The 23,762-nt window shown below is 42.8% G+C and overlaps 1 protein-coding gene across 2 annotated transcripts in view; it reads right to left on the reverse strand.

Annotated features, from left to right (window-relative positions):
- Positions 1-23,762, reverse strand: part of lama5 (laminin, alpha 5) — a 138,562-nt gene that overhangs the window by 820 nt on the left and 113,980 nt on the right. For both annotated transcript variants that reach the window (XM_050064002.1, XM_050064001.1), the window contains exons 41-79: positions 22,770-23,000; positions 22,444-22,557; positions 22,222-22,352; positions 22,035-22,115; positions 21,631-21,845; positions 21,337-21,437; positions 20,957-21,140; positions 20,257-20,397; positions 19,945-20,096; positions 19,721-19,831; positions 19,188-19,299; positions 17,076-17,249; positions 16,639-16,835; positions 16,440-16,556; positions 14,748-14,902; positions 14,463-14,592; positions 14,205-14,307; positions 13,960-14,073; positions 13,492-13,674; positions 12,374-12,516; positions 12,054-12,233; positions 11,233-11,372; positions 10,132-10,291; positions 9,874-10,007; positions 9,549-9,714; positions 8,801-8,935; positions 8,449-8,597; positions 7,182-7,314; positions 6,260-6,403; positions 5,965-6,095; positions 5,665-5,832; positions 4,493-4,625; positions 4,182-4,336; positions 3,487-3,679; positions 3,173-3,310; positions 953-1,112; positions 733-863; positions 513-606; positions 308-427 (exon numbers count right to left, since the gene is read on the reverse strand). In XM_050064002.1, coding sequence (XP_049919959.1) covers positions 308-427; positions 513-606; positions 733-863; positions 953-1,112; positions 3,173-3,310; positions 3,487-3,679; positions 4,182-4,336; positions 4,493-4,625; positions 5,665-5,832; positions 5,965-6,095; positions 6,260-6,403; positions 7,182-7,314; positions 8,449-8,597; positions 8,801-8,935; positions 9,549-9,714; positions 9,874-10,007; positions 10,132-10,291; positions 11,233-11,372; positions 12,054-12,233; positions 12,374-12,516; positions 13,492-13,674; positions 13,960-14,073; positions 14,205-14,307; positions 14,463-14,592; positions 14,748-14,902; positions 16,440-16,556; positions 16,639-16,835; positions 17,076-17,249; positions 19,188-19,299; positions 19,721-19,831; positions 19,945-20,096; positions 20,257-20,397; positions 20,957-21,140; positions 21,337-21,437; positions 21,631-21,845; positions 22,035-22,115; positions 22,222-22,352; positions 22,444-22,557; positions 22,770-23,000 — 5,653 coding nt within the window. The remainder of the gene's footprint in view (positions 1-307; positions 428-512; positions 607-732; positions 864-952; positions 1,113-3,172; positions 3,311-3,486; positions 3,680-4,181; positions 4,337-4,492; positions 4,626-5,664; positions 5,833-5,964; positions 6,096-6,259; positions 6,404-7,181; positions 7,315-8,448; positions 8,598-8,800; positions 8,936-9,548; positions 9,715-9,873; positions 10,008-10,131; positions 10,292-11,232; positions 11,373-12,053; positions 12,234-12,373; positions 12,517-13,491; positions 13,675-13,959; positions 14,074-14,204; positions 14,308-14,462; positions 14,593-14,747; positions 14,903-16,439; positions 16,557-16,638; positions 16,836-17,075; positions 17,250-19,187; positions 19,300-19,720; positions 19,832-19,944; positions 20,097-20,256; positions 20,398-20,956; positions 21,141-21,336; positions 21,438-21,630; positions 21,846-22,034; positions 22,116-22,221; positions 22,353-22,443; positions 22,558-22,769; positions 23,001-23,762) is intronic.

A 23,762-nucleotide genomic window follows, 5' to 3' on the forward strand; every position in this document is an offset into this window, starting at 1 on the left:
GCCCATCTGCTTCAAGGTTGGACAAGGTGTTGTTGCTTCAGAGATGGTCTTCTGCACACCTTGGTTGGAACCAGTGCTTATTTGACTTCCTGTTGCCTTTCTATCATCTTGAACCAGTCTGGCCATTCTCCTCTGACCTCTGGCATCAACAAGGCATTTTGGCTCACTAATAAAGTGGCTGGTGAGTGTAGGTGGACCTGTCCTTGATCGTTAATATCGTGACCTCATTAAAAACTACCTTTATACTCAACATGAGAAGTAAACACATGGGACATGATTTTGGCGTTAAAGAAGAAGAAGTACTCACTGGGAACCCCTCCAAGGTAAACGGTCTCTTTGGCCCCTGCAGAGCGGCTCTGTTTCGGGCCAACACTGTGCTCACTGGCTGCATCAACATGGAGCTGCAGGACGTTGTTCTTCTTCACCACTGGAGACACAATGACATAATTATCTTAGTGTTACAACAGGGCAACAACACAGTGACAAATAATGATCTGTTGACTTGAACTCACCTGTGATGGTGTGCCAGCGTCCGTTACATAGAGGTTCTTCAGGAGTGAAGGAGGTAGAGAATTCACCTTTACCGCTGTTTAATGAAACTGTCACCTACACACACACACACACACACACACACACACACACCGAATCCCCACGGTCAGGTTTTTATTTTAGTTCAATTATCATGCTTTATTTTTCAATCAAAAAAAAAAACTCTCTTTGGCTTCCTCTCACCTGTCCCTGGCTGAGGACCAAACTCAGGTATTGGTCAGGTGACGTCCCAGCATGCAACAGCAGCCCAGAGTCTGACACAGGCCGAACCTCCAACTGGATCTCCAGATCCCGACCCAGAACTAAAGACTCATCTGTAGGCAGAGAGACAGCTCTCAGTCAGCACACGACAGGACTCAAACAAGAGGAGACACCGTGACAGGAGAGCGATGATGATAAGTACCGATTGCGATGTGTCCTCCCTGGCCAGAGAAATACGCTCCAGGCTGTAGAGGGTCCTGGAAGCAGGGCACCGTCCCCTGGCTGTGAGTGGGGCTTCCTGCGGGGGCTTCGTTCAGCGTCAGGTCCCTGACACAACCGACGAAACCACCAGAGCCTGGAGCCTGAAGTTTAGAACAAAACAACACAGACAGGAAGTCATTACAACAGAATAGATGTGTGATTTCTGTGTTTGAGTCAATATGTGAGTTCACAGATTTTCACATTCAGATAATAACTAGTCCATACCCATTGGTAGCTTTGTCACCTTCTACCTATGCCAATCCTCAATGCCTATGTGCAGTTTCACATAGATTGACCACGTCAGTGAGTAGAAAAACGTGGGACAGACAGAATGACTGACTGACAGAATGACACACTGACAGTTTCCGTGATTATGTACAGCATACCATACCATGACTTAGTCATACCAAACATTTGAAAACACCAACATTGGTCCACAGGGGGAGCCACAGCGATCGGTCGCATTTTAACCATTTTGAAGCATTTTTCTGTTGTTATAGAAATCCATATGGCGGTTAGGCCTAGATAAGAAATGAGCTCTCTAGCGCCCCCATTTTGTTTGATGGGGTCAATAATGGAGGGGTCCCCTCAGATTATGTGTGGTCATATGCCTACAAAGTTGCGTGGTGATGGGTGAAACCCTTGAGATGTTATACACCTTTATGTGATGAGCCACGCCCTCCGCAATATTCATTGCCTTATAGAAGCTCAGTTTTAGTAAGTTTTCCAACTTTTGCCAAGAGGGAACTTTAGATATTGGTCCCTAGATTATGTTCACCCAGTTTCATGCAGATCGCTCAAACTTCCTAGGAAGAGATCCATTTGAAGTGTTTTTCAAAAAATTCAAAATGGCGGAAAATCTATATAAGCGGAAGTTATGGGTTCTTGAGGCAAATGTGTTCCTCATGAGGAGAGGCATCTCTGTGCAAAGTTTCATGTCTCTACGACATACGGGGCATGAGATATGCCCATTCAAAGTTTGCAATTTCAATCGGTTGCTATAGCGCCCCCCTTTGGCCAATTGATGTAATATTGCTTCATTGGCATCCTCCCATGACCCTCTACCACTGTGCCAAATTTCACATGGATTGACCAAGTCAGTGAGGAGAAAAACGTGGAACAGACAGAGTTTTTGTTATTATATAGTAAGATCACACCACTGTCACTTTGGTCTTGTAATTTTGTCTTTGATGTCGCTTCTTTAGTTTCTGTTCTATTTTATATCCTTGTTTTAGGTTTATGTACTTCTTATTTACATTTTACTTAACATTTTTTATCTTGTCCCTCTTCAGAGCAACAGATATTTTTCCTTGAGTGACTGGGGGAAAATGTATGACCCTTCCTCCACATAGATAGGCTCTAACCATATTTCTTTATATTCAGACCAAATGTAGGTATTGGAGGCGATGCAGTGAGCAAACGGCACATGAGTGAGAGTTATCACCAAAACAAAACAACTAAAAATCCATGTGTTTTGGGGGGACAAGAGGAGACATGGCAATAGAACCAAAACTGCACCAATATGACAACATTTCGATTTTAAGCCGACATAAGAGGTGTCCTAAATAATGTCCCTTTTGTTGTGAGCTGAACTTTTGCTGGACGTCCTGTTTCTACTCACATCTGTCACTTGCTTTGAAAGCGCCACAATGGACGAAGTTCGACTGATTCATGAAGTTGAAATGAGGAATAATCAACAGGACACCTTCTAATTTTACAACAGACACCTAAATAGGGTAAAGTCCTGCTGGAGAGAGAGCGCCAGGGTGCTGAAAGTTTCTGGTGAGCTAGGCTACTTGCTGTTGGTGATATTGTCATGTCCAGTAAATATCAGAACATAAAATGTGTGTCAGTTCCAGTCAGGACTGTCTGCTGAGTCAAGCGTGACACCTGGTAAGATTTGGTATACTGGTCCAGTCTGGTGTTTGGCTCAATGTCAAACCAATATGAAAACTTGCTCACCGGCCCAACCATATTAACCAACATATAATTCATTTTCTTAGTAACTGGACCGATGATGGTGTCAGGTTTAGTTACTGAGCTGTAGCTCTATAAATTACAGTCTAACAAAGGTAGAAAAAGCCTATTATTTATCTCTAGTATACCTGTTATCACACCTGGTCAGGTAACTCATGTGTGTTATATAGTTTGAATGTTTTACCGTCAGTAGGGGCGGGACTCCTCCGATGTATAAAGGCCCCGTGAGACGAGTCCTGTCTCCTCCGGGGATTTTCTTCGACTGAGCGCTGATGCCGTCCACGATCAGACTGATCTTCTCTCCTTCACGCTTTATAAACACCTGAGGTGACACAAGACAGAGGCAGAGCAGGTGAGATACTGAGGTGACTCAGACACACGACACTGTGTGACATGTCTGGGTGATAGAAAATACTAATTATGAGATGAAACAATGTCACACAGATAAATTCACTTCCTGGGTAGGACCAGTCAAGTGACCCTAACGTGCGAACTCACCGTGTGCCAATGGTCATCGTTGTACTTCTTGCGGCTGCGCAGGCTGACCTTCCTCTTCCCTCCGTCCAACAGGAGCAGCAAGTGGCCGTCCAACACGCTGAGTGACATCACTGCTGCGCCGCGCTGCCCGCCAGCTGCGTACAGCACAATACCATCAGAGGAGTTGATCCTCACCGCCATGGAGATGTGAGGCCTGCAGACACAGCGAGAGAGAGGGGTGATTAAATATTAACTTACAGACATTCCCCAACATCTTATGACATTTTTAAAGATAAATTAATTTACCCTTTTTGGCCACAACAAGCTGAAAAACATTACTGGTTGTGTATTGAAAAACATCCCTGTATTTACTTGATGAATGCGAGTCCGATACTCACTCCATTTAGCTCAGGTTTGGGCTCCACCACACCCAGGGAAAAGTATGTGGCTTTTTAGCTGCTAAATGTTTCAGTTGTTTTTCACCAGCTAGTCGCTTACTTTGTCTTTAGTTTAGTGTTCAGTGGGTTAATAGAGCTTAAAAACAACTTCAGTCTGGACTGCAGTGGTGGACCGTCATTCAGAGACAGCGTGGCTAAATAAAACATCCTTATGAGATATTATTCACGATGACAACAATGATCTTATGACTACAAAAAACCCAGCACTTTTGAAAAGAAAGCAAATGCACATAATCCACAGTTTGTGTTGACACTCACATCGAGCTGAGAGAGCTGGTCAGAGAGTCGTATCTCTGGTAGCTGTGTGTGGAGCCGCTGAAGTGTGTCGCTCCGATCTCCTGGTCTGACTGCTCCCCCTGACACGACTCCCTGGTGTTACGGCTGCGAGACCCCGACGGCTTCTTGTGCTTTCCCTGAGAGACACAGAGTACATTTATTATGAGTTTATTAATGGGTACTGAGGTTCACTTCTGTCTGCTGTTTATGTCTGCAAACACTTTGTCTAGTTCGTCTTTTATTTGTGGGAAAAGCAGAACTTGCTTTGTGTGTGTGTGTGTGTGTGCGCATACCTTGGGTTTGTTGCTGTGTTTGGGCTGGGCAGCGACGATCTGCTGAGGTTTTTTGGCAGCGGGACAGTCCAGAGGAACGTTGACGTTTTCTTTAGCTTTCAGCAGGTTCAAAACCATCTGAGGACTCGTTGTCCTGAAGACAAGAGCCAAACACACAAACATTTCAAACATAAACTATAACCAGCAGCAGGTTACATATAAATACATCAGGTCTTTTTTCAGAACACTGTATTAATGTGTCTCCTGCTTCGATCGTCAGACAAGATGACCAGATGCCTTGAAAAAGATATTTAAAAGTCATGAATTTCATTTGCAAAGGCCGTGAGTATCTCTTCTTGCCTGTTGTAGACATTTATAATAGTTTTAGCTTTTCTGAATGTGGTTACGTTATGTTGTTCACAAACTTTAAGTGAGAGGATAAATTCATTGCTGGGTTTATTCTGTTGAGAAGATTTGCTGAGTAATTAAACACATTTTTTTTTTGTTTTCATTGACACACTTACATACATCATATATGGAGGTTTCTATCATCCATCCATACATATCCGCTAATCCAAGGCCAATCACGGGGGCAGCTGGCTGAGCAAATTACTCCAGATGTCCCTCTCCCCAGCAACACTTTCCAGCTCCTCCTGGGGGACCCTGAGGCGTTCCCAGACCAGATGAGATCTATAATCCCTCCAGCGTGTTCTGGGTCTGCCCAGGGGCCTCCTACCAATGGGACGAGCGTAGAAAACCTCTAACAGGAGGCGCCAAGTTGGCATCCTGATCAGATGCCCAAACCACCTCAGCTGGCCCTCGCGTTATGAAGGGGCAGTGGCTCTACTTTGAGCTTCTCATCCTATCTCTAAGGCTGAGCCCAGCCACCCTCCCCAGGAAAACTCATTTTGGCTGCTTGTATCTGCGACTTCATTCTTTCGGTCACTCCCCAAAGCTCATGACCATAGGTGAGGGTTGGGACGTAGATGGACCAGTAAATCGAAAGCTTTGCCTTCTGGCTCAGCTCTCTCTTCACCACAGTAACTCAGCATAGCGCCCACATCACTGCTCAAACTATGACAAAGTGCCTGCCCATCTAATGCTCCATCAAGTTTCCATCAACAGTTTAAATCTAGGAATAACTCAAAGTTTTCGACTGAGCTGTGTGTGCTCTTCCTACTTGCTCCTCTCACCTCTTGATGAAAACATTGCTGATACATCCGGTGAGGTTGGTGAGGCCTTGGTTGGGCGTTCCTCCCAGGAAGGTGCTTCCCTGTGTGCTTGTCACACCACGCCCCCTGCTGTCCACTCGGATGCCCTCCTTTGCTTTCTCCAGCACGTCGTCCATGTACAGACGCATCCTGCAGGGCGAGTGATCACACAGTCAGTCTTAATGATACATGAAGGTTCTCTACAACTAGATTTGTACCAAAGTGTGATGGCATCATGTTGATATTTGGAAGCTGTTTTAAAGAACAGCGGAGTCATCCTACCCGTTGATGTTGTTGTAAAAAGCGATGTAATGGCTGTTGTCATCGTTGTACGTCTTCAGTGTCTTAATCTCACTGTTTGCAGCTCTCACCACGACGTGGCCCTCATTCAAAAACACCTGACACACTCCGTCCTGTACACACACAACAGCCACAGGTTAACACACATAAAAGTCCAACAACCAGAAAACACCATGGAAGATACTTTTAAGCTTACTGAGTGAGAGAGACAGCTTTTATCAGTCTAAACACACAACATAGGAGAAAGATACAGGAATAGATCGGAGGCTCATCCGACCTGATCGTGGTGGTAGAACATAAGACCCTCCTTCTGGTCGGTTCTGAAGCTGAAGCTGGCGTAGAAGTTGTTTCTGAGGCTGGGAATGTTAGTTGGAGCCAAGTCCAGGTAGCTCTGACCAGAGAAATGAGCCTCACGAGCCACCTGCATGAACACATACAACAGGTCAAGACACACTGTTATACTGAGTGTATATGTTTTTGTTTCTACACATCAGGGATATAACTGAATATCAAAACCTGTTCTGTTTTCAGTTGTTAAACAATGGAGAAGAGATTCATTTCTACGCAGATGATATCGTTTTCTACACTACACAATCACTTGTCTAAATCAAGCCATTACTAACAACCAAACTGCTTTTCGCACACTTCAATTATAAATTTACCAATCAAAATAAGCACAAAGCATAACATATGTGACACTCTCTTCACAAATTTGTTCAAAAAGTAGAAATCATTTATCTTCAAAGACTACAGAACTGAATTAGAAAATGTCTAATGTTCTTAAAATTGTATTATTTAAAGGATGAAACTACAATTAACGCCTCACCATTATGCCCCAGCTAACAAGTCAAGTTGCACTTACAGTTTACATCCATGTCTGTGAAAACATGGATGCTTCACACATATATTGCCCCAGGCAGCACAGAAGATCTATACAATCAGCACAGTTTCAGGATTAGAGTCACCAATTTAGCATCTGACCACATGTCTGCCCTTGTGCCAATTTGAAGAAATTCCCTCTAGGTGTTCTTGAGATTTTCACTTTCACTAGAATAGGATGGACATATGGATGGACGATTTTAAGGATGGACAATCCAAAAACATAATGCCTCCAGCCATGGCTATCGCTGATGCACAGGTATAAAAAACTACTCTTAATCCCCTTTACACAAACTGAATGGTGACCGGTGTTTTCTTACCAGGAGATCACTGTCACAGCCAAAACTGACTCCAGAACTGGTCATCCTCTTCAGGTCGATGTGAGAGTCCTGGGCCTTCACGTTCCTGAAACAGCCCTTCAGAGAGCCCTGCTTCGGGAACAGAGGCTTCAACCTAAAAAAAGAGACAGAGACAGAATGAAACAACCCGAAAGACAGAGAGCTCTTAACAAAGTAAAGTTCTTTTTTTTTAATTTAAAGCTCTACTTCTTTGGCAGAATTAGAGGCAGAAGATCTCCTCCACAAGCTGAAAACCTTGCACCTGAGAAATATCATTCATATGGAGTCATGTTTGTGTCCACCTGATGACTGTAGTCCCAAATGTGCCTCAAGGGGCTTCTGGGTCCTGGCATTCATGTGGATGCCACTTGATGGGCACCAGCCACCAAAACACAGCTTAAAACCAAGTATACTCCCTCATGGTGACAGCACTCCCGGATGGCAGTGGCCCCCCAGCAGGACAATGCACCATGCCAGACCTCAGAAACTGCTCAAGAATGGCCAGAGGAACATGACAAAGCACTCAAGGTTGTTGCCTCATCCTCTAAATTCCCCAATCTGATCAAACATCTATGGGATGTGTGGGTACTCCAGAGGCACCGCAATCCACAATGGGGCCTCCTTGGATCGGACTTGGCTCTGACATGTCAAGGCATGAACACAGGAAGCTCTGGGGGGTGTCTCGTGGTGTCTGGCACCAGGGTTCTGTCGGCAGATACTTTGATTCCTGTGGGTTGTGAGGTGTGGTACCAACACGTCCCATGGATGCTGGATCAGATTGAGATCTTTAGAATCTTTTGCCTTGAGCTTTGCGTCACATTCCTTGGCCCATTCCTGAGCAGTTTTTGTGGAGTGGCATGGTGCATTGTCCTGCTGGGGGGCCACCTCTATGTGCTGTCGCCATGAGGGGGTGCACTTGGTCTGAAACGATATTTGGGTGAGTGAAGTGAGTCAGGTGGCATCCACATGAATGTCAGGACCCAAGGATTCCCAGCAGACCATTGCATTGTGACGAGATGGTCAATGGTATTCACATCACCTGTCAGTGGTTTTAATGTTGTGGCTGATTGGTGTATATATAAATAATAAAAATAAAATTGACGAACACTGATCATTAGAAATCAACACAAATTACAGCTGTTGCTGATGGAGACGTCATTAGATCTGCAGGTTTTTGCCAAACTAAATTACATTCATGAATATTTGCCCAAAATTTAACGGCTATCCATCCAATAATATGCCTACTCACTTCGCAGGCATCTTGTGCTCTGGTACTCCCCCCAGGTAGTAGCTGCCACTGAACGAGGGGATGCCCTCTGTGAACTGGTGGATGTAGAGGTTATTGCGGTTGTTCCTCACCACGACACGGTTCATGGAACGCAGGATGATGATCTCCAGCTGGACAGTTAAAACAACACGACACACATGCTGTGAATAAACAGCTTCCATTTTTGACAAGAACTCATTATTCTCTCCCTGTTTGTCAACCATTTAGCCTGCATATGATTCCTGTTGGTTTAACAGGGATATCTATAAATACATAAAGTAGTCACACTGTATAATACACATGGGAAAGACAAAGACAGACACGGCAGACTCACAGCTTTGGGGTCGGCGCCGCTGATCTTCAGGAATTCAGATGAAGGGTCTTTGGGCTCAAGCTCCACCATGGCATCATTGAAGTCATAGAAAACCTTCAGTCTGCCCTGGAGCACCGCCATACACAGGAACTGGCTCTGTTGGAGGAGAGAGACACAGATAACACTGAGAGAGCACTTCTAGCTTTGTTGACAGTCTTTAAATCAAACAGTCAAACAGTAATAACCAACTTGACCAATGCTTGACGTTTGTACCTGATGCTGATATTTAAGACAGCAAATAATTGTGACCAAGATGTGCACTGAGCGGGACACTCAAGAGTACAAATAAACCTGTCAGTGCTCTCTGGTGGAGAAATTATGTAATGACTACCTGGTTCCTAAACTATCGCAAACATGCTTGGTATTCTTGTTCTGCATATTCTTGTTGGTTATTGGCTGATATTTACAGCCATTCTGATATATCTGTGTGTTAATAACAGCCGGCAAATTAATTAATTGGTCAGGTTCTAATAATAAGAGCATCACTCAGTGGCAATGAATGCAAAACAATAAAAACACGAATAAATACATTTTTTAAAAACATAGATGTGATCTATGTAAATGTAAAAACTTGATTCTCGAACAAATAAATGAATAAATGCTGGAAAAAAGTACTGGTTTTTTAGAGAGTAGAGTTTTGTAGAAATTAAATAACAGAACGAATGAGTGCATGAATGAATGATGAATGACTGAATTCATGAATGAGTACCTCCTTATGTAGCAGGAGCAGTATTCCGTTGTGTGAAAGCAGTTTGACTTCCTGGTCAAAGCGCTGCATGCGAGCCGATTCACCAGTAAAGGTGATCTCAGCAAAACCAGTACCGTCGAAATACGCCGCGTCATTGACCCAGGCCTGAGTCAGCACTGGCTTGGACCTGGAATCATCAGAGGAAGACAAATGGAAAATATGAGAGTGGGTTTAGTCAAAAGGAAAGAAAAGACAATCACTGTCTTATCAACAGACTGGACGTTACGTTTTTTTTAATCCAACAAAGATTTAAATGAATAAATTAAATGAGAACGTGTACACTGACCTGCCACAAGGTTTCTCCTGTGTAGTGTTGAGGGCGAAGATGTTCTCAAAGTTATACAGACTGAGCACTTCCTCGTTGAGCGTATCAAGCTCGATACAGCCCTTAAAGTTAGCCAGGGCGAGCACGGAGGGGGGCTAAAAGAAAAAAAAAGAGAGGATAAAGAAAGAACTTAGGGACTAGATACATTATGTATGTGTATATCCCTCCCTGACTGAGCCCGACCCCACAGCACAAGCAAACAGCACATCATGTACTCACTTTGAAAGTACTCGGGTATCCTCCCACATAGAAGACAGTGTCATCGGTCAAGAGGTTGAGCAGCCCCTGATCTCCTCCAGCCTCCGTGTAGGCTTTGGTGACCGTTTGGTCCCCCTCAGTGGCTTCTGACGACATGGACATCTGACCGTACTGAAGGATCCTGCATTCAGACGGACAAACAGATATGCATAAAGTAAGATATGTGGGAACAAGCGCATGACAGCAGTGATAAAAGCTATTGGACAGATGTTTAAACATGACCACAGAAGGGTTTGATGGCTGATAGTGACAGCTGATGTTTTTTGAAAGGATTCAGTATCTTAACCTGCACAGTGTTGGGCAGGCACACACTGAATCTGCGCGTGTGGGGTTGTTATTGCTCAAAAACAACTGCTATCATAAATCAAATTGTCTTTCACATTACGAGCCAAAAAACAAAACAAAAAAACAGCAACAGAACTCTGCAGATTTTATTTCTGGATCACCAAAATATTTTTGATTTGTTACACATGTTGATCTATATGTTAATTTTTTCACTCCTTAGTTCATTGCTGTGCACACCAACCTGGTCTGGTGGGAGCTAGCTTGCACTGATGCTCATTCAGCAATTACGGTCGGTAACGCTGTCCCGACCCATCATTATGAAAAAAATGGTGGCCACCTTCTGGTCTCTCTCTAGTTTGTCCCAGTGAGTAAGCGGCTATGTTTGGAGCCACATACCCCCTTTAACGTTGTTAACTTCTGTTAGTTCTCCACTGTTAGCAGTGCAGCTAGTGGTGCTAACATAGTTAACAATGCTAAAGGGGTTTGCGGCTCAAAAGAAATCGCTATCTCACCGGGGCAACATGGAGAGAGACCAAAGGGTGGTCACCATGTCTCCATATTAACGCCATCCTGCCACCATTGCTGAGTGACTGAACTGAAACCTGCTTACAGTATCCATAATAAGATGTAAATTTATTACACTTCTGTGTATATTTCAATGATAATACTTGTTCAAGCCATTCGAAAAAAATCATTTCATTATCCGAAAATACAAGAACAATCAAGAACAACACAATCATGTCACCATGTTAACATATAAATGTTTGTGTGTGTTACCTTTCCAGCACTATGCTGTTGAAGTTTCCATTAGCTTTTACGTCTTCAGCCATTAACACCTCAGCTGTTTCTCCTCCAATGTTAAAGAACCAGTGCAGTCTCTTCCCCACCAGCGACATGCCCAGGAACTCCTTACTGGACTACAAAGACCAGACAGAACAGAAATGAACTACTGTACAGTAACCTGTCTCTCATCGAGCCCTCGCCAAGTATCTCCTCTCTGGGCAACAACTCCAAGATGCACTCTATCACTTATCATCTGTAATATATTCACTCAGTGGCCACTTTATTAGGTACACCTGTCAATCTAGTATAATCCAACACAGCTGTTATGACTTTAGGTTTACCTTTATGATGCTTGTGATATTCAGTTAGTTAAGTTGTTCACGCTAGTTGTGTTGTGCTGGACTGCATTATATTGAGAGGTGTTATTTAAATTTTATCTATCCATTATTTAGGCAGGAAGGTCTCGTTGAGATACAAGATCTCATCATCTCCTGGTGTTTGATGTATAAAACTCTTCTCTATATAATGTAGTCCAGTACAACACCACCGCATACTACAACCTGATGATATGATGAAATGATAAACATATTAAACGTACAAATTTCCCACAGTGTCAAAAAAAAAAAAAAGAATGTTAGAAACTTTGCGAGGGTAGAATTGATGTACAACACAAAGTGCATATTTCAGAATGTCAACAAAATTAATATAAATAAATAAATAAAAAGTTAAGTTGATGATAAATCCTATAATCACACACACAAAAAAGTCAAAACAAAACACAAAACAGGCATCTGTGTTGCCGTGGTGATGCTTACATCCTTGTTGCCGAGGTAGAAGACGAACTGTTGTTCGCTGTTGTCCTGCCGCCTGGCTCGTGCTGCCTCCGGCAGGGTGATGTAGAACTTCAGGGAGGTGTAGGCAGCCAGGTCGGCCAGGTTTTGTGGTGTACGGACCTGAACACCAGACGCCCCGTTAAACTTCACCGGCACGCTCACCTGGACGGAGGAAAGAGGAGGGGAACAGATGATACAGAAGCATTAGATGCTGCTGGAGAGAAAAAGTTTTGTGTGTTTGAGCGTGTGTGTGTGTGTGTGTGTGTGTGTGTGTGTGTGTGTGTGTGTGTGTGTGTGTGTACCTTGCTGGCAGCGTTGCGCGCCTGCTGTATGAGCTGTCGGATGCGGCTGATGTTCTCAGAGATGTTCGGCATCTGTGCCGAATGATTCTGCAGTTTATCCAGCTTCTTCATGAGCAGAGGAATCGTCTCACCCAGTGCGTGCACTACAGAGAGAGAATTATATTCAGTGATTCATACTCCAGTTTTATGTTCACTAGGAGCTCAACAGTTTGTTATTTGGAGTGTTTGTTATGTTAGATTTCATTCGTCTTATTGATATCTGCCGTTAGTCAATGTACAAAAATTTGAACAGCTTCATTTTTTCCCATGGGGCTGCAACTAATGATTATTTTTATTACTAATGAATCAGATTAACAAGTTTATTCTCTGTTCAAAAAAATGATTAAAAAAAATAAATAAATAAATAAAGTAAAAAATAAATAAATAAAAACCGCCCATCCCAAATTTCCTGGAGCCAAGATATTATCCCAACTAAATTCCTATTTTGTCTGATCAACGGGCCAAAACCTAAAAACATTTAATTTAGAATGATAAATAAATACAGAGAAAATTGAAAATAATTACATTCAAGCAGCTGGTACCAGCAAATTTTGATAACTGACTCAAATGATTTAATTGACAATAGCTGCCAATTCATTTTAAGTCAGTTTATTAATTATTTCACTATGAATTAAAGTGAAAATAGGCTAAAGTGCTTGATCAAGTAACTTAGACAGAAAAACTGTTGGATAAATGTTGATTTTTTTAATTACGTAAGATAACTGAATGATGATTGATGCACATAAAACAAAAGTATACAGTCATAAAAACGTTTGAGTCTTCAGGTTGACCTTTTCCCCTCATGTAAACATGTTTAAGCTTTAATGAGGCTTTAGAACATGCAGATAAAAAATATGCTTATTTGATTATCTTAAACAGTTTGAATCTGTTTTGTATCTTTAAAGCTGTGAGGGGAATGTTAAGGGGAAACTGTCAGCAGGCATCATGGCTAAAGATTTATATGAGCAGAAATCACACGACAAAAAACAACAGACTGACAGGAAATAAAAAGTGTGGAAGTCCATCAGTTACAGAAATAAGTCTTTTTTTTCTTTGGTGATATGTTCATAAGCTCCTACCGGTCTTGTTGGCCTCCATCAGTGCATTGTTGATGTCATCGTTGGTGGCATTGGCGTCTCCATAGGCCTGCTGCCATTGGTCCAGCTTCTCTTTAATGGGACGCAGGGCATCGTTGACCTCTGTGGCCGTGGTGTTCGCCAGATCTGCTGCTCGCTTTGCCTCGTCGATCTCCTGACTCACATCTGTTCATGACAGAGAAAGAGGGATGAAAATTAATAAATTAAGACGACATCATGTGAGATTTCTGTGCTTGGATGATTTATATCACTACTACATGTTGTTGTAGAGGTCTACACAAAGGCCATACACATTTTCACCATAGCTCTCTGAACGCGGTGTGTGTGTGTGGGTTGCATTTCTACTTTGATATCTACTACCTCCTCCTCTTGAGTTTGAATGCACTCACTTTAATCTCCTTTAGACAAAAGCTTCCACGAACTCAGTGTGAGTGTGTTGAGTGTGCGTACTTGTGGTGAAGTTGAGGTTGTTCTGAACCATCTCCAGGTCCTTCATCACGTCAGCCTGTTTGGTTTTGGCGTCGTCCAGTCGTCTCTTAGCATCTTCCAGCTGTGGCTTCAGCTCTGTGCAGCAGAAAAACAAAAACTTAAACTACAAAAACATCCAAACTGACGTCTACATGACTCTACTTTTACTTGATTCATGACGTCCCTTAAAACAAATCTCTTAAATGAAGATATTAATGAGTGTTTACTGTTGTTGAGTTCATCATTTAGCGCCTGGACATCTTTCTTCAGCTCCACGCTGTGGTTCCTCAGAGAGTCAGCGATCTTACCGAGATCCTGGTCCTTCATGTTCTAAACACACACGCACACACACACACACACATACACACACACACACACATACACACACACCGATATTACAAGCTATTCAAAGCAAGCAGTTTTCATCTGAGCATGCATGTGTGCTCATACAGGTGGAAAAATAAATGTGCACGTGTGTCCTGTACCTCCATTGTGTCGTTAGCAGCCTTTTCGGCCATCTTGGCAGCCTCCTCTGCCTCCTTGATGCTGTTGATGATCTTGTTGTAGGCTTGTGTCACATCCACAGATCCCTCGTTCGTTGCATTTGCAACCACACTGCAGACACACACATGTAAAATTCATTAATATCTTCTCTTTACTAATTTATATTATCTACCTGGTGAGTTTTGTCAGCACAGCAGCGAGGCAGTCAGAGTCGTCTCTCTGCCTTCTCTACCTCAATGTAGCTGAGCAGCTATCTGGTCTCTTACCTGGTCAGGTTCATGGCTAAGGCGTTCAGCCACTCAGCGTGTTTCTCTGCTTCCTCCACCAGAGGGATTTTGGAGTCAGCCAAAGCAAAGTTTTGTACTTTCTTTGCCAACGGTGTCCGAGCGCCGTCCAGCTGCGCAGCCAAATGCTCCAAGTCCTGAGAAAGACGTTTGAAGTGTTAAAGAGACAAATACAAGACAACTTAACATTTTCCAGTTTGATACAAGACTGCGACCTTTGTCACATCACTCCCTGTGTCTCTACTGGCACCATCAATGACAACAAAATGCCAAAAACAATATCTGTTTTTAGCCTCATTGTAGCCTGTAGCTCTAACTGCCTCTCTGGGCACCGCGTTCACATGTGCATGCGCGAGACCGTGAGACATGGGCACCGCATTCATGTGTGTTCATGTGCTCTCGCTGTAGTTAGAGCTGCAGGCTGCAATGAGGCTAAAAACAGAGTTCAAATGACGTTTTTCCAAACAACTTTTTATGTCGGGGCTTCAGGACACTTGGATCACTACGGACGAGCAGTATGGAGATATTTTGTGGTTTCAATTATGTGTTTTTGGACGTTTGAATCTGGGGCGCCGTCAGCCTCCATTAGGTGGAGTTGTGTTGCTACCTCCTCTCCCCTTGGATCTCTGCAAGTGATGTGAGGACTCTAAAACTTCACCTGAGCCTCCCTCGGCATATGGGTGAGTAGAAAATGGCTGAATTTTCATTTTTGGGTGCACTATCCCTTTAAAAAACCTTTAAAGGGACAGTTCACTCCAAAATCAAAAATACGTAGTTTTCCTCTTACCACTAGTTCTATTTATCAGTCTAGACCAGTGGGTTGTGGGTCCATTCTTGGAACGCAAGTGACTCACAAACGTGTCGCGAAGTACAGCAAATTTCCAGCACAGAGCTTTTATTTTGAAGTGCTGTTTCCTGCTGTAGACTGAGTAAATAACAAACAGCTACTTGACAGAGACAGCAAACTAGCACAACAACATGACCGAATGCAAGTATGACACTGAATGTATTAAACTGTGTGACTAATGACTAGGGAGAAATTTGGACCTCGTGGCTGGACCAGTTTGGAACCACTGATCTAGATTGTTTTTGGTGTGAGTTGTGTTGGAGATATCGGCCGTAGAGATGTCTGCTTTCTCTCTAATATAATGGAACTAGATGTCACTCTGCGTTTGTGCCCAAAGCGTCAGTAGATGCACGCTTCCTTCTGCGTGGTGGGCGAGTGTAGTTTGGTACAAAGAAAATAGTTCCTACATGAAACTGCTCACAACAAGGTCTGTGGATTATCTTGAGTAACTGGGTCAAAATTTCTGCAAAGAGACATCGCTGTTGAGTTTTTCATATGTATTTTTTTGGCGCTTTGAGCACCACAAGCTGAGTGTCATCTAGTTCCATTATTATCGAGAGAAAGCAGACATCTGTACGGATGAATCCTCCAACACCAGAACAATCTAGATTATAAATGGCACTACAGGTAAGAGCAAACACATCTGTTTTTGATTTGGGGTGAACTGTCCCTTTAAAGTTGTGGCAAAATCACTAAAACATTTTCAAAATTACAGAACGATCTGTGAAGTGAGTTGTAGTTTCTGAACACCAGGTGTGGTGCAGGTGGGCGCTGCAGAGCCTCCCCCACAGACTCATGTTGAAATGTGCGTTTGTGTGTGATCTAACCTCTTTGGAGTCGTGCAGCATGTTCAGCACATAGTTGACCTGCGCAACATCATCTTCAGCCATGTTTATCTGGTCGTTCACTTCCTTCTGCTTCACCAACAGGTCTTCAATCCTCCTCTGTGTTCGACAGAGACAGAGTTAATACCACCTTTGATCACTGACCTCTGCTCCTTCCTTACTGTTAGTCATGATTTTTCACCTGGTTGTCCTCCAGGGTTTTCTCGTTGATGTTGTTGATCTCTGCGGCTCTGGCGGTGTTGTTCACCGCTTCGTTCAGGGCGTCTCGGAGATCCATCATTTCAGAGTGGAAGCGGGACAGGCGGTCTCTGATGGCTTTGGACAAGTCGCTGTTTTCTCCATGACGACCTGCCAACTCCTTGTTAACTCGATCCAACACTGGCAGGGGACAGAAGGAGGAGACAAATGATGTGATCGCACCTACAACTGGTTTTGATTCGTTTGGTCTGAATCGTAGTGGAAACGTTGAGCTTGTGTTAATTTGCATCAGGTCAGTTTAGTTAGTTTATTTAACCCCACCCAATGAGGCCAGCACTACGTACAACTTTCAAGGCCCTGTCATAAAGATAATCACGACGCAACACACAGCAACTTTTTGTTTGTGGTGAGTGAACTTACGTTTCTTTGCCTCTGTCTTCTCTCTGTCAGCTATCTTCTTCTGCCCCACCCAGCTCCTGAGCCTCATCTCCCTCAGCATGGCCTGCACCTCCCTCATCATCCTCTCCCTCTCCTCGTCGTCCTGCACGGCCTCGGTGTCGTTCTGCAACGACCGGTTCGCCATCAGCATGAGATCTGTGGAAAGCATCACAAAAAAATAAATCATTCAAACTGAGCTGCAGTATTTGTGGGATGAGACTGGAAACAATCCTCTTTTCAATGGTCCTTACAAAAATAACTCTAAGAGGTTTAAGATGACGGTTTCATCTGTAGGAAACTGTGTTTTAAAATGTTTATGATGCTGTTAAATAACTTCTCACTGGTTCATCTTAGGGCAAATATTAGCACAGAGTGTCTACAGGTATCAAACACTGAAATTTAACACTTTTTGAGACCTTTTCAAGAAGATTTTTAACCAAATTTAAAGGGATAGTGCACCCAAAAATGAAAATTCAGCCATTATCTACTCACCCATATGCCGAGGGAGGCTCAGGTGAAGTTTTAGAGACGACTTTTTATGTCGGGGCTTCAGGACACTTGGATCACTACGGACGAGCAGTATGGAGATATTTTGTGGTTTCAATTATGTGTTTTTGGACATTTGAATCTGGGGCGCCGTCAGCCTCCATTAGGTGGAGTTGTGTTGCTACCTCCTCTCCCCTTGGATCTCCACAAGGGATGTGAGGACTTCACCTGAGCCTCCCTCAGCATATGGGTGAGTAGATAATGGCTGAATTTTCATTTTTGGGTGCACTATCCCTTTAAGTCGTCTCCACTGGCTTCTAAAATCTCTCTTGAGTCTAAATTTTCAAATTTTGCTGATCTATATCAGATATATGTTATGTTATTTTTGTAAGAGACAAAACTGAGTTAAAATTACTTTTATAATTATACGTCAATTTTGCACTTTATCTGTGTGATTATAATGTGTAGTAGACAATATTAATACTATTATTTTTAATTCCCTATTTTTTATATATATATATATATATATTAAGTTTCACCTTTTCTGACCAGTGGATTAAGACGTTGGAGTGGACATCTGCGCTGTTTTCTTTTTTAGGTAATTTCTTTTTTTTTAATACTTTACTTATAGTTTTACAAATTGAAACCACATACAAAACACACAGACGATAATAAACAAAACAAACAAAACAAACCAAGCTGCCAGCCCACAGAAATGTATACAAAAATACAAATATGCATGTCAGTTTACACACTGATTCAAGAGTCCAGAAGTGGATTATACAGTCTGAGACAGAGTCCACAAAACCGAGACCAAGTGAGGTCAAGCAGACTAGTAGCTTGACTGTTCAAAGCACGGTGCAGTCAATACAGTACAAAGTGATACAGTCCAGTATAGTTAGTTCTGAGGATGCTGCCTATCCCTTCGAATATACTCAATAAAGGGACCCCAAACATCAAGGAACTTGTGATGAGTGTCTGACAGAGTATATCAAATTTCTTCCAAATATATACAAGAAACCATGTCATTCAACCATTTTCTGAAACAAGGAGGGGAAACTGATTTCCACTCTCTCAGAATAACCCGTTTTGCTACAACCGTACCAAACATGAGGGCTTGTTGAAATGATAAGGGAAGAGTGAGAGAGAAGTTGGAGCAGCCCAGTATTATCAGAAGACTGTCAGGAACCAACTGTTTACTATATACATCACTGTACAAATGAAAAATGTCATCCTAAAAATTCCTAAGCTTAGGGCAGGACCAGAAAAGGTGACCCAGAGTCCCGTCATCTAAAGCTGTGAAAAAAGGAGACGTATACGTTGTATTGTTGTTGATGAAAACTAAATAAAAATGTAGCTCTAAAAACACTGACTTCAATCTCGAAATGTTTAAGTTTTGTACTGTCAATATGATTTTACCTCATAGTTACATACCAAAATATTCTTTTAAAGTTTCTGTGTATATGGAAAAAATGTTTCTGTCCCAGCACATCATATTACTGCTAAAGCAGCAGCTGATGCACTGTTTGACTTACATTAATAGTTTGTTTGATAGTGTATAATCATGTTTTGACAGATTTTTGATGGACTCACTGTTCTCTGTCCTACCGTTTAAATCTTTGGTTATGTTGTTGATGAAGGACAGCAGGTCTTGCGCCCTCTTGTGTGCGTTAGTGGTACTGTTCTGCAGGTCGTCGGCCCTGTCGGCTATCACTGCCGCCTGAAAACACCACACATATCCAACACTCTCAGTTCTACATGAAAACAGACACATTTATAATATGTTCATAGCGGCAGAATGAAAACTGGAAAATGTGACTGCATTACATTCAGGTGAATAAACGACAGGGAGAGCGGTAACTGTAAATATTTAAGCTTCTCTTTAGCACACACACAGATGTGTTTAAAAATGCAGTAAAAAGGTTATTATGAGTTATATTGTGCTTTCTAAAGTCCTCATTATGATCTCATACTTGTATAAATTTTAGTGAACGTATGCTTCATGTAAAGATTAGAATTTTGAACGACTGTATCTTGAGGAGAATTTTGTCAAAATATAATTATCGTTATAATTACTGAGAAAATCAGCAATAAGATAATGCAAAGTGTGTGTGTGTGTGTGTGTGTGTGTGTGACTGTACCTTGTTCTGCAGCTCATTAATGTCATCATTGATGTTTGTGATCTCAGCATCCAGCATGTCGGCCCGACTCCTGCTGTCATCCAGCGTGCTGTTGTAGTTCTCGATGGCCCGCTGGAATCATGGGAAAATGAGTTTATTGTAAAGAGTATACATATGACAACAGTACAGCTTATTGCTTCAACCACATCCCTGGTGAGGCTGTTCATATGTGTGTGTACACTCACAGCGAGGTCCTCCACAGACTTGTTGAGACTGTTCATCTGAGCCCAGGCCATGGAGCTGGCGTTCAGACTCCTCAGCTGAGTGGCTACAGATTGGAAGTCGTCGTCCATTTTTTCCAGATCCTCCAACAGGACGACGACGCAGTTGTCACACGCTGCAAGAAAAACAAACACATAACAAACACACTCAATTCCACTTATATAGGATGTTATAACACTCTCAGACAAATGTCTTGTTTTTCTCTTTAAACAAATTCAACACACAGATTTATCAGGTGTCGTCACCCTATAAATGAAAGTGTGTGTTTTACTTACGTTCACAGTGCATGCCATGGTGGTGCTCCACAGGTACGTTGTATTTAATGGAGCAGGTGTCGCACTGTTTTCCAGTCATCCCGTCAGGACAGCGACACTCTCCTGTGCGCGGGTCACAGCGACCTCCTTTACAGTCGCACTCTGGAGGGAGGAAGGCGTCGAACACAACAGGTGGGTTTCATTTTATTAGAACCATTTTGCAGCCACAGTGTTATCTAATTAAAGTTGCCACTGTAAGCCAGGAATAACGCCTATTACTCTTCCTGCCACAATGACTTATATTACTGGCATTGACAGATACCACAGCTGCTATCAATATGGCTGCTGTTAACACCACTGTCTCTAATATAACTGCTACTTTTTGAGCTCTAATCCGGTTTGTCAGCATCTTTTCTGCTGAGCTGAAGTGCTCACACTGTCCTGATTCCAGCTGCAGCTGATGGTCTGCATTTCAATATAAACTGAGCACACTTTACTGTATGAGCTGCAGTTGTAACCAGCAGCATGTGTTGGTTAGGCTGCAAAGAATCTGTACAAAAACTGTGGTGAAAATAAAGATAACAGTAAAATAAAAGCCAAAAAACATATTGCTCCACAACATGGAAGAGCTAGTCAAAGAACAACATCAGTGTAACCTGAGAATAGATTTAAAAATAGTCCATAATTGCTTCGCTGTGCATTGCGTCATGCATTCACTCACTCTTGCATCCGTCAGGTCCGTAGTCCCAGTATCCAGGAGCGCACTGTTTGCAGTTCGGCCCGTTGACTCCGGGCTGACAGGCGCACTGACCGCTCTCAGGGTCACACGGCTGGACGAGAGCTGCAGAGGCGTCGCAGTCACACTGACGGCAGCCGGAGCACGACTCGAAACCAAAGGCGCCGTCCTGAGAGGAGAAACGGATTCAGGATGAAGCATGAGGTGAAGCTGTAAAAGTTAGTCTTGCTTTCTAGCTGCAACATCTTGGATTGGTTCGTCTGATTGGCTCCTGATACAAAGTTTAATTTGGAGGGAAAAGTGCAGGAATCAGAGTGAATCAGAGACTGTAAAATTTAGGAAAGAAAAACTCGAGCAGCTCTCACCTCACAGCGATCACAGCGAGGTCCGGTGACTCCAGGTTTGCAGCGACACTGTCCAGTGTGAGGGTCACATGACTGGGTGCCACATGGAGAGCAGCTACATTCTGTGTTTAAACAGAGCAAACAAAACTTTTTACTTTAATCGTCCTTGTCTTACATTACTCAAAGTGTCGCAATATCTGATTTCTTTACTTCAGTGAAGCTTTTACTCCAAAATTCTGCAGCTTAATTAAATCAAATGAGCACATGAAGGCATCTCATGAACTTAGTTTGAACTGAGGTCAAAGCTGAACTCACTGGTGCAGTTTTTGGCATTAATAGCGTCTCCGTAGTAACCGGGAGCACAGATGTCACAGTGAGGCCCGGCCGTGTTGTGCATGCAGCTCAGACACTCGCCAGTCAGCGGGTGGCAGTCGGTGAACAACATGTTGGGGTCCGTGTTGTCGTTGCAATTGCACAGCTGGCACCTGCTACCCAGCACCATGGGGTTGCCGTAGAAACCGGGGGCGCACCTGTGTCAAGAAGCACATCATGTAATGAGACATGTTTCTGCAGCAGGTTTTACTTCATCAGTTAAGGATCCAGAATGTTAAAGAGGTAACAGCTGTTGTTCTTGTTTGGAAAAAACAACAACAAAAACACAAGACAAACTCAATATTTTATAATTAATTTAAAGATTGGTGCTGTGGAGGTTTGCTTACCTTTCACAGTGTGGTCCAGCGTACCCCGGCATACACAGACACTGCATCCTGTCGCCTCTCTGCACACAACCCTCTGCAAAGCTGCACAGAGAGACAGAGACAAGGAGTTATTATAATATAAGATTAAATGAGAAAAAGGATCTAGGGAAAAAGAGAGAAGTAACAGCAGAGAGTAAACTGCACTGACTTGTTGGATGGGACCCTCAGCGGGCAGGGACAACTGGAGCAGGACACCGCTTGTCCGTCAAGACTGTTGTTGCCAAGGAAACCACCCTGGCAAGTCTCACAGTGGTCCCCGGCTGTGTTGTGCTGACAGTTCTGATGCACAGAGAGACAAAACAATGACTAATCTATAAACTACGCTAAAGACAGTTATCAATAAGGAATGATTAATGTTACAGATCCTCACCAAACAGATCCCAGATCCATCCAGACACAGGTCAGAGTGTCCGTTACAGTTACAGGGGACACACTTCCCCAGAAACAGGCCGATCGTGTCTCTGTAGTAACCTGGAGCACATTTCTGTGGACAGAAACATCAAACACAGAGTGTGAGGGCTGAGAAGATTATTTTTGTTAATATGAATGTGTCAGAAAATAGATTTAAAAAAAGCCTGTATTATATAGTTTCTATATTATTAGTTTGGAATTTTAATAAAACATTTTCTTGGATAGAACTAATTGATATTGATCACTTCACAGTCAGCTGCACCACGATCCGATGTGGTTACTCACCTGACACGAGTCTCCCAGGTAATTGGCGGGACACATGCAGATCTCTACGTTGTTGGCATGACGACCGATGGGCAGGCTGTCAGCACCCTCCAGCACAGCCCCACGTATGGACACTGAGTGGGCCGACTGTGAGTGCAGGGCTCGGATCTGCAGAGACTCCAGACCGACCAGAACCATCATGAGCTCCTCCCGAGACACAGAGTTCCCCGTCTGAGCATGACGGAAACTTCCCTGCGAGGAAAGAGAGGAGGGAGGGAGGTGAACAAAAGTGAGGTTAGGGTTAGGCTTTGGACTTTTCTTTATTCAGCAATAGAGAAGTGAAGTCCACCCCCTCTGGTGGACCACCATAGGACCCTTTTTTGTAAAACCAAAAACCAAAAACATTATTATGAGGGCTAAGGGGATGGTCAAAAGGCAGAAAGAACGTCACATTTTTCAAATTCTTTTTTTTTGGCTTAGGGAAGGGGCATAAAAATTTAAATGGTTGTATTTTATATTTATTTTACTACAATTTTTTAAAGACAACATGCAGGCATGTTAACTTTAAAAATCCCCAAAATTACACAATTTATCACAACCAGAAACTGTAAAAACAGAAAATATTGTTGGATTTTCAAATTTCTGATGGTCCTTGAACACATCACGCAGCAAGCCCTCTCCTCTGATAAGTAAAGAACAGTCTGTAACAAGACTAGGAGTCGCTACATAAAACACATCAGGCAATATCGTTAAACTTGTCTGTTTCTCTCATCTTATCATATTATAATAATACTCATAATATTCATCTCCTTCAAAACATAAAGTACACAGTCTTAAATGTTTCTTCAATCCGCTCAACCTAGATTAGAAAATGATGTTGAGTTTGCATAAAAATGTACATACAACCAATTTTAGTAATTTGAAAATTCCTAATTCTGTGTTGTTTATTTTGTTGTTGTAAGGTTTTCTTGTCCCATATGAGCGGAGGGAGTTTAAAGATCAACAATAACAAGA

This window comes from Epinephelus moara, chromosome 16 (genome assembly GCF_006386435.1).
Source record: "Epinephelus moara isolate mb chromosome 16, YSFRI_EMoa_1.0, whole genome shotgun sequence".
Lineage (NCBI taxonomy): Eukaryota > Metazoa > Chordata > Actinopteri > Perciformes > Serranidae > Epinephelus > Epinephelus moara.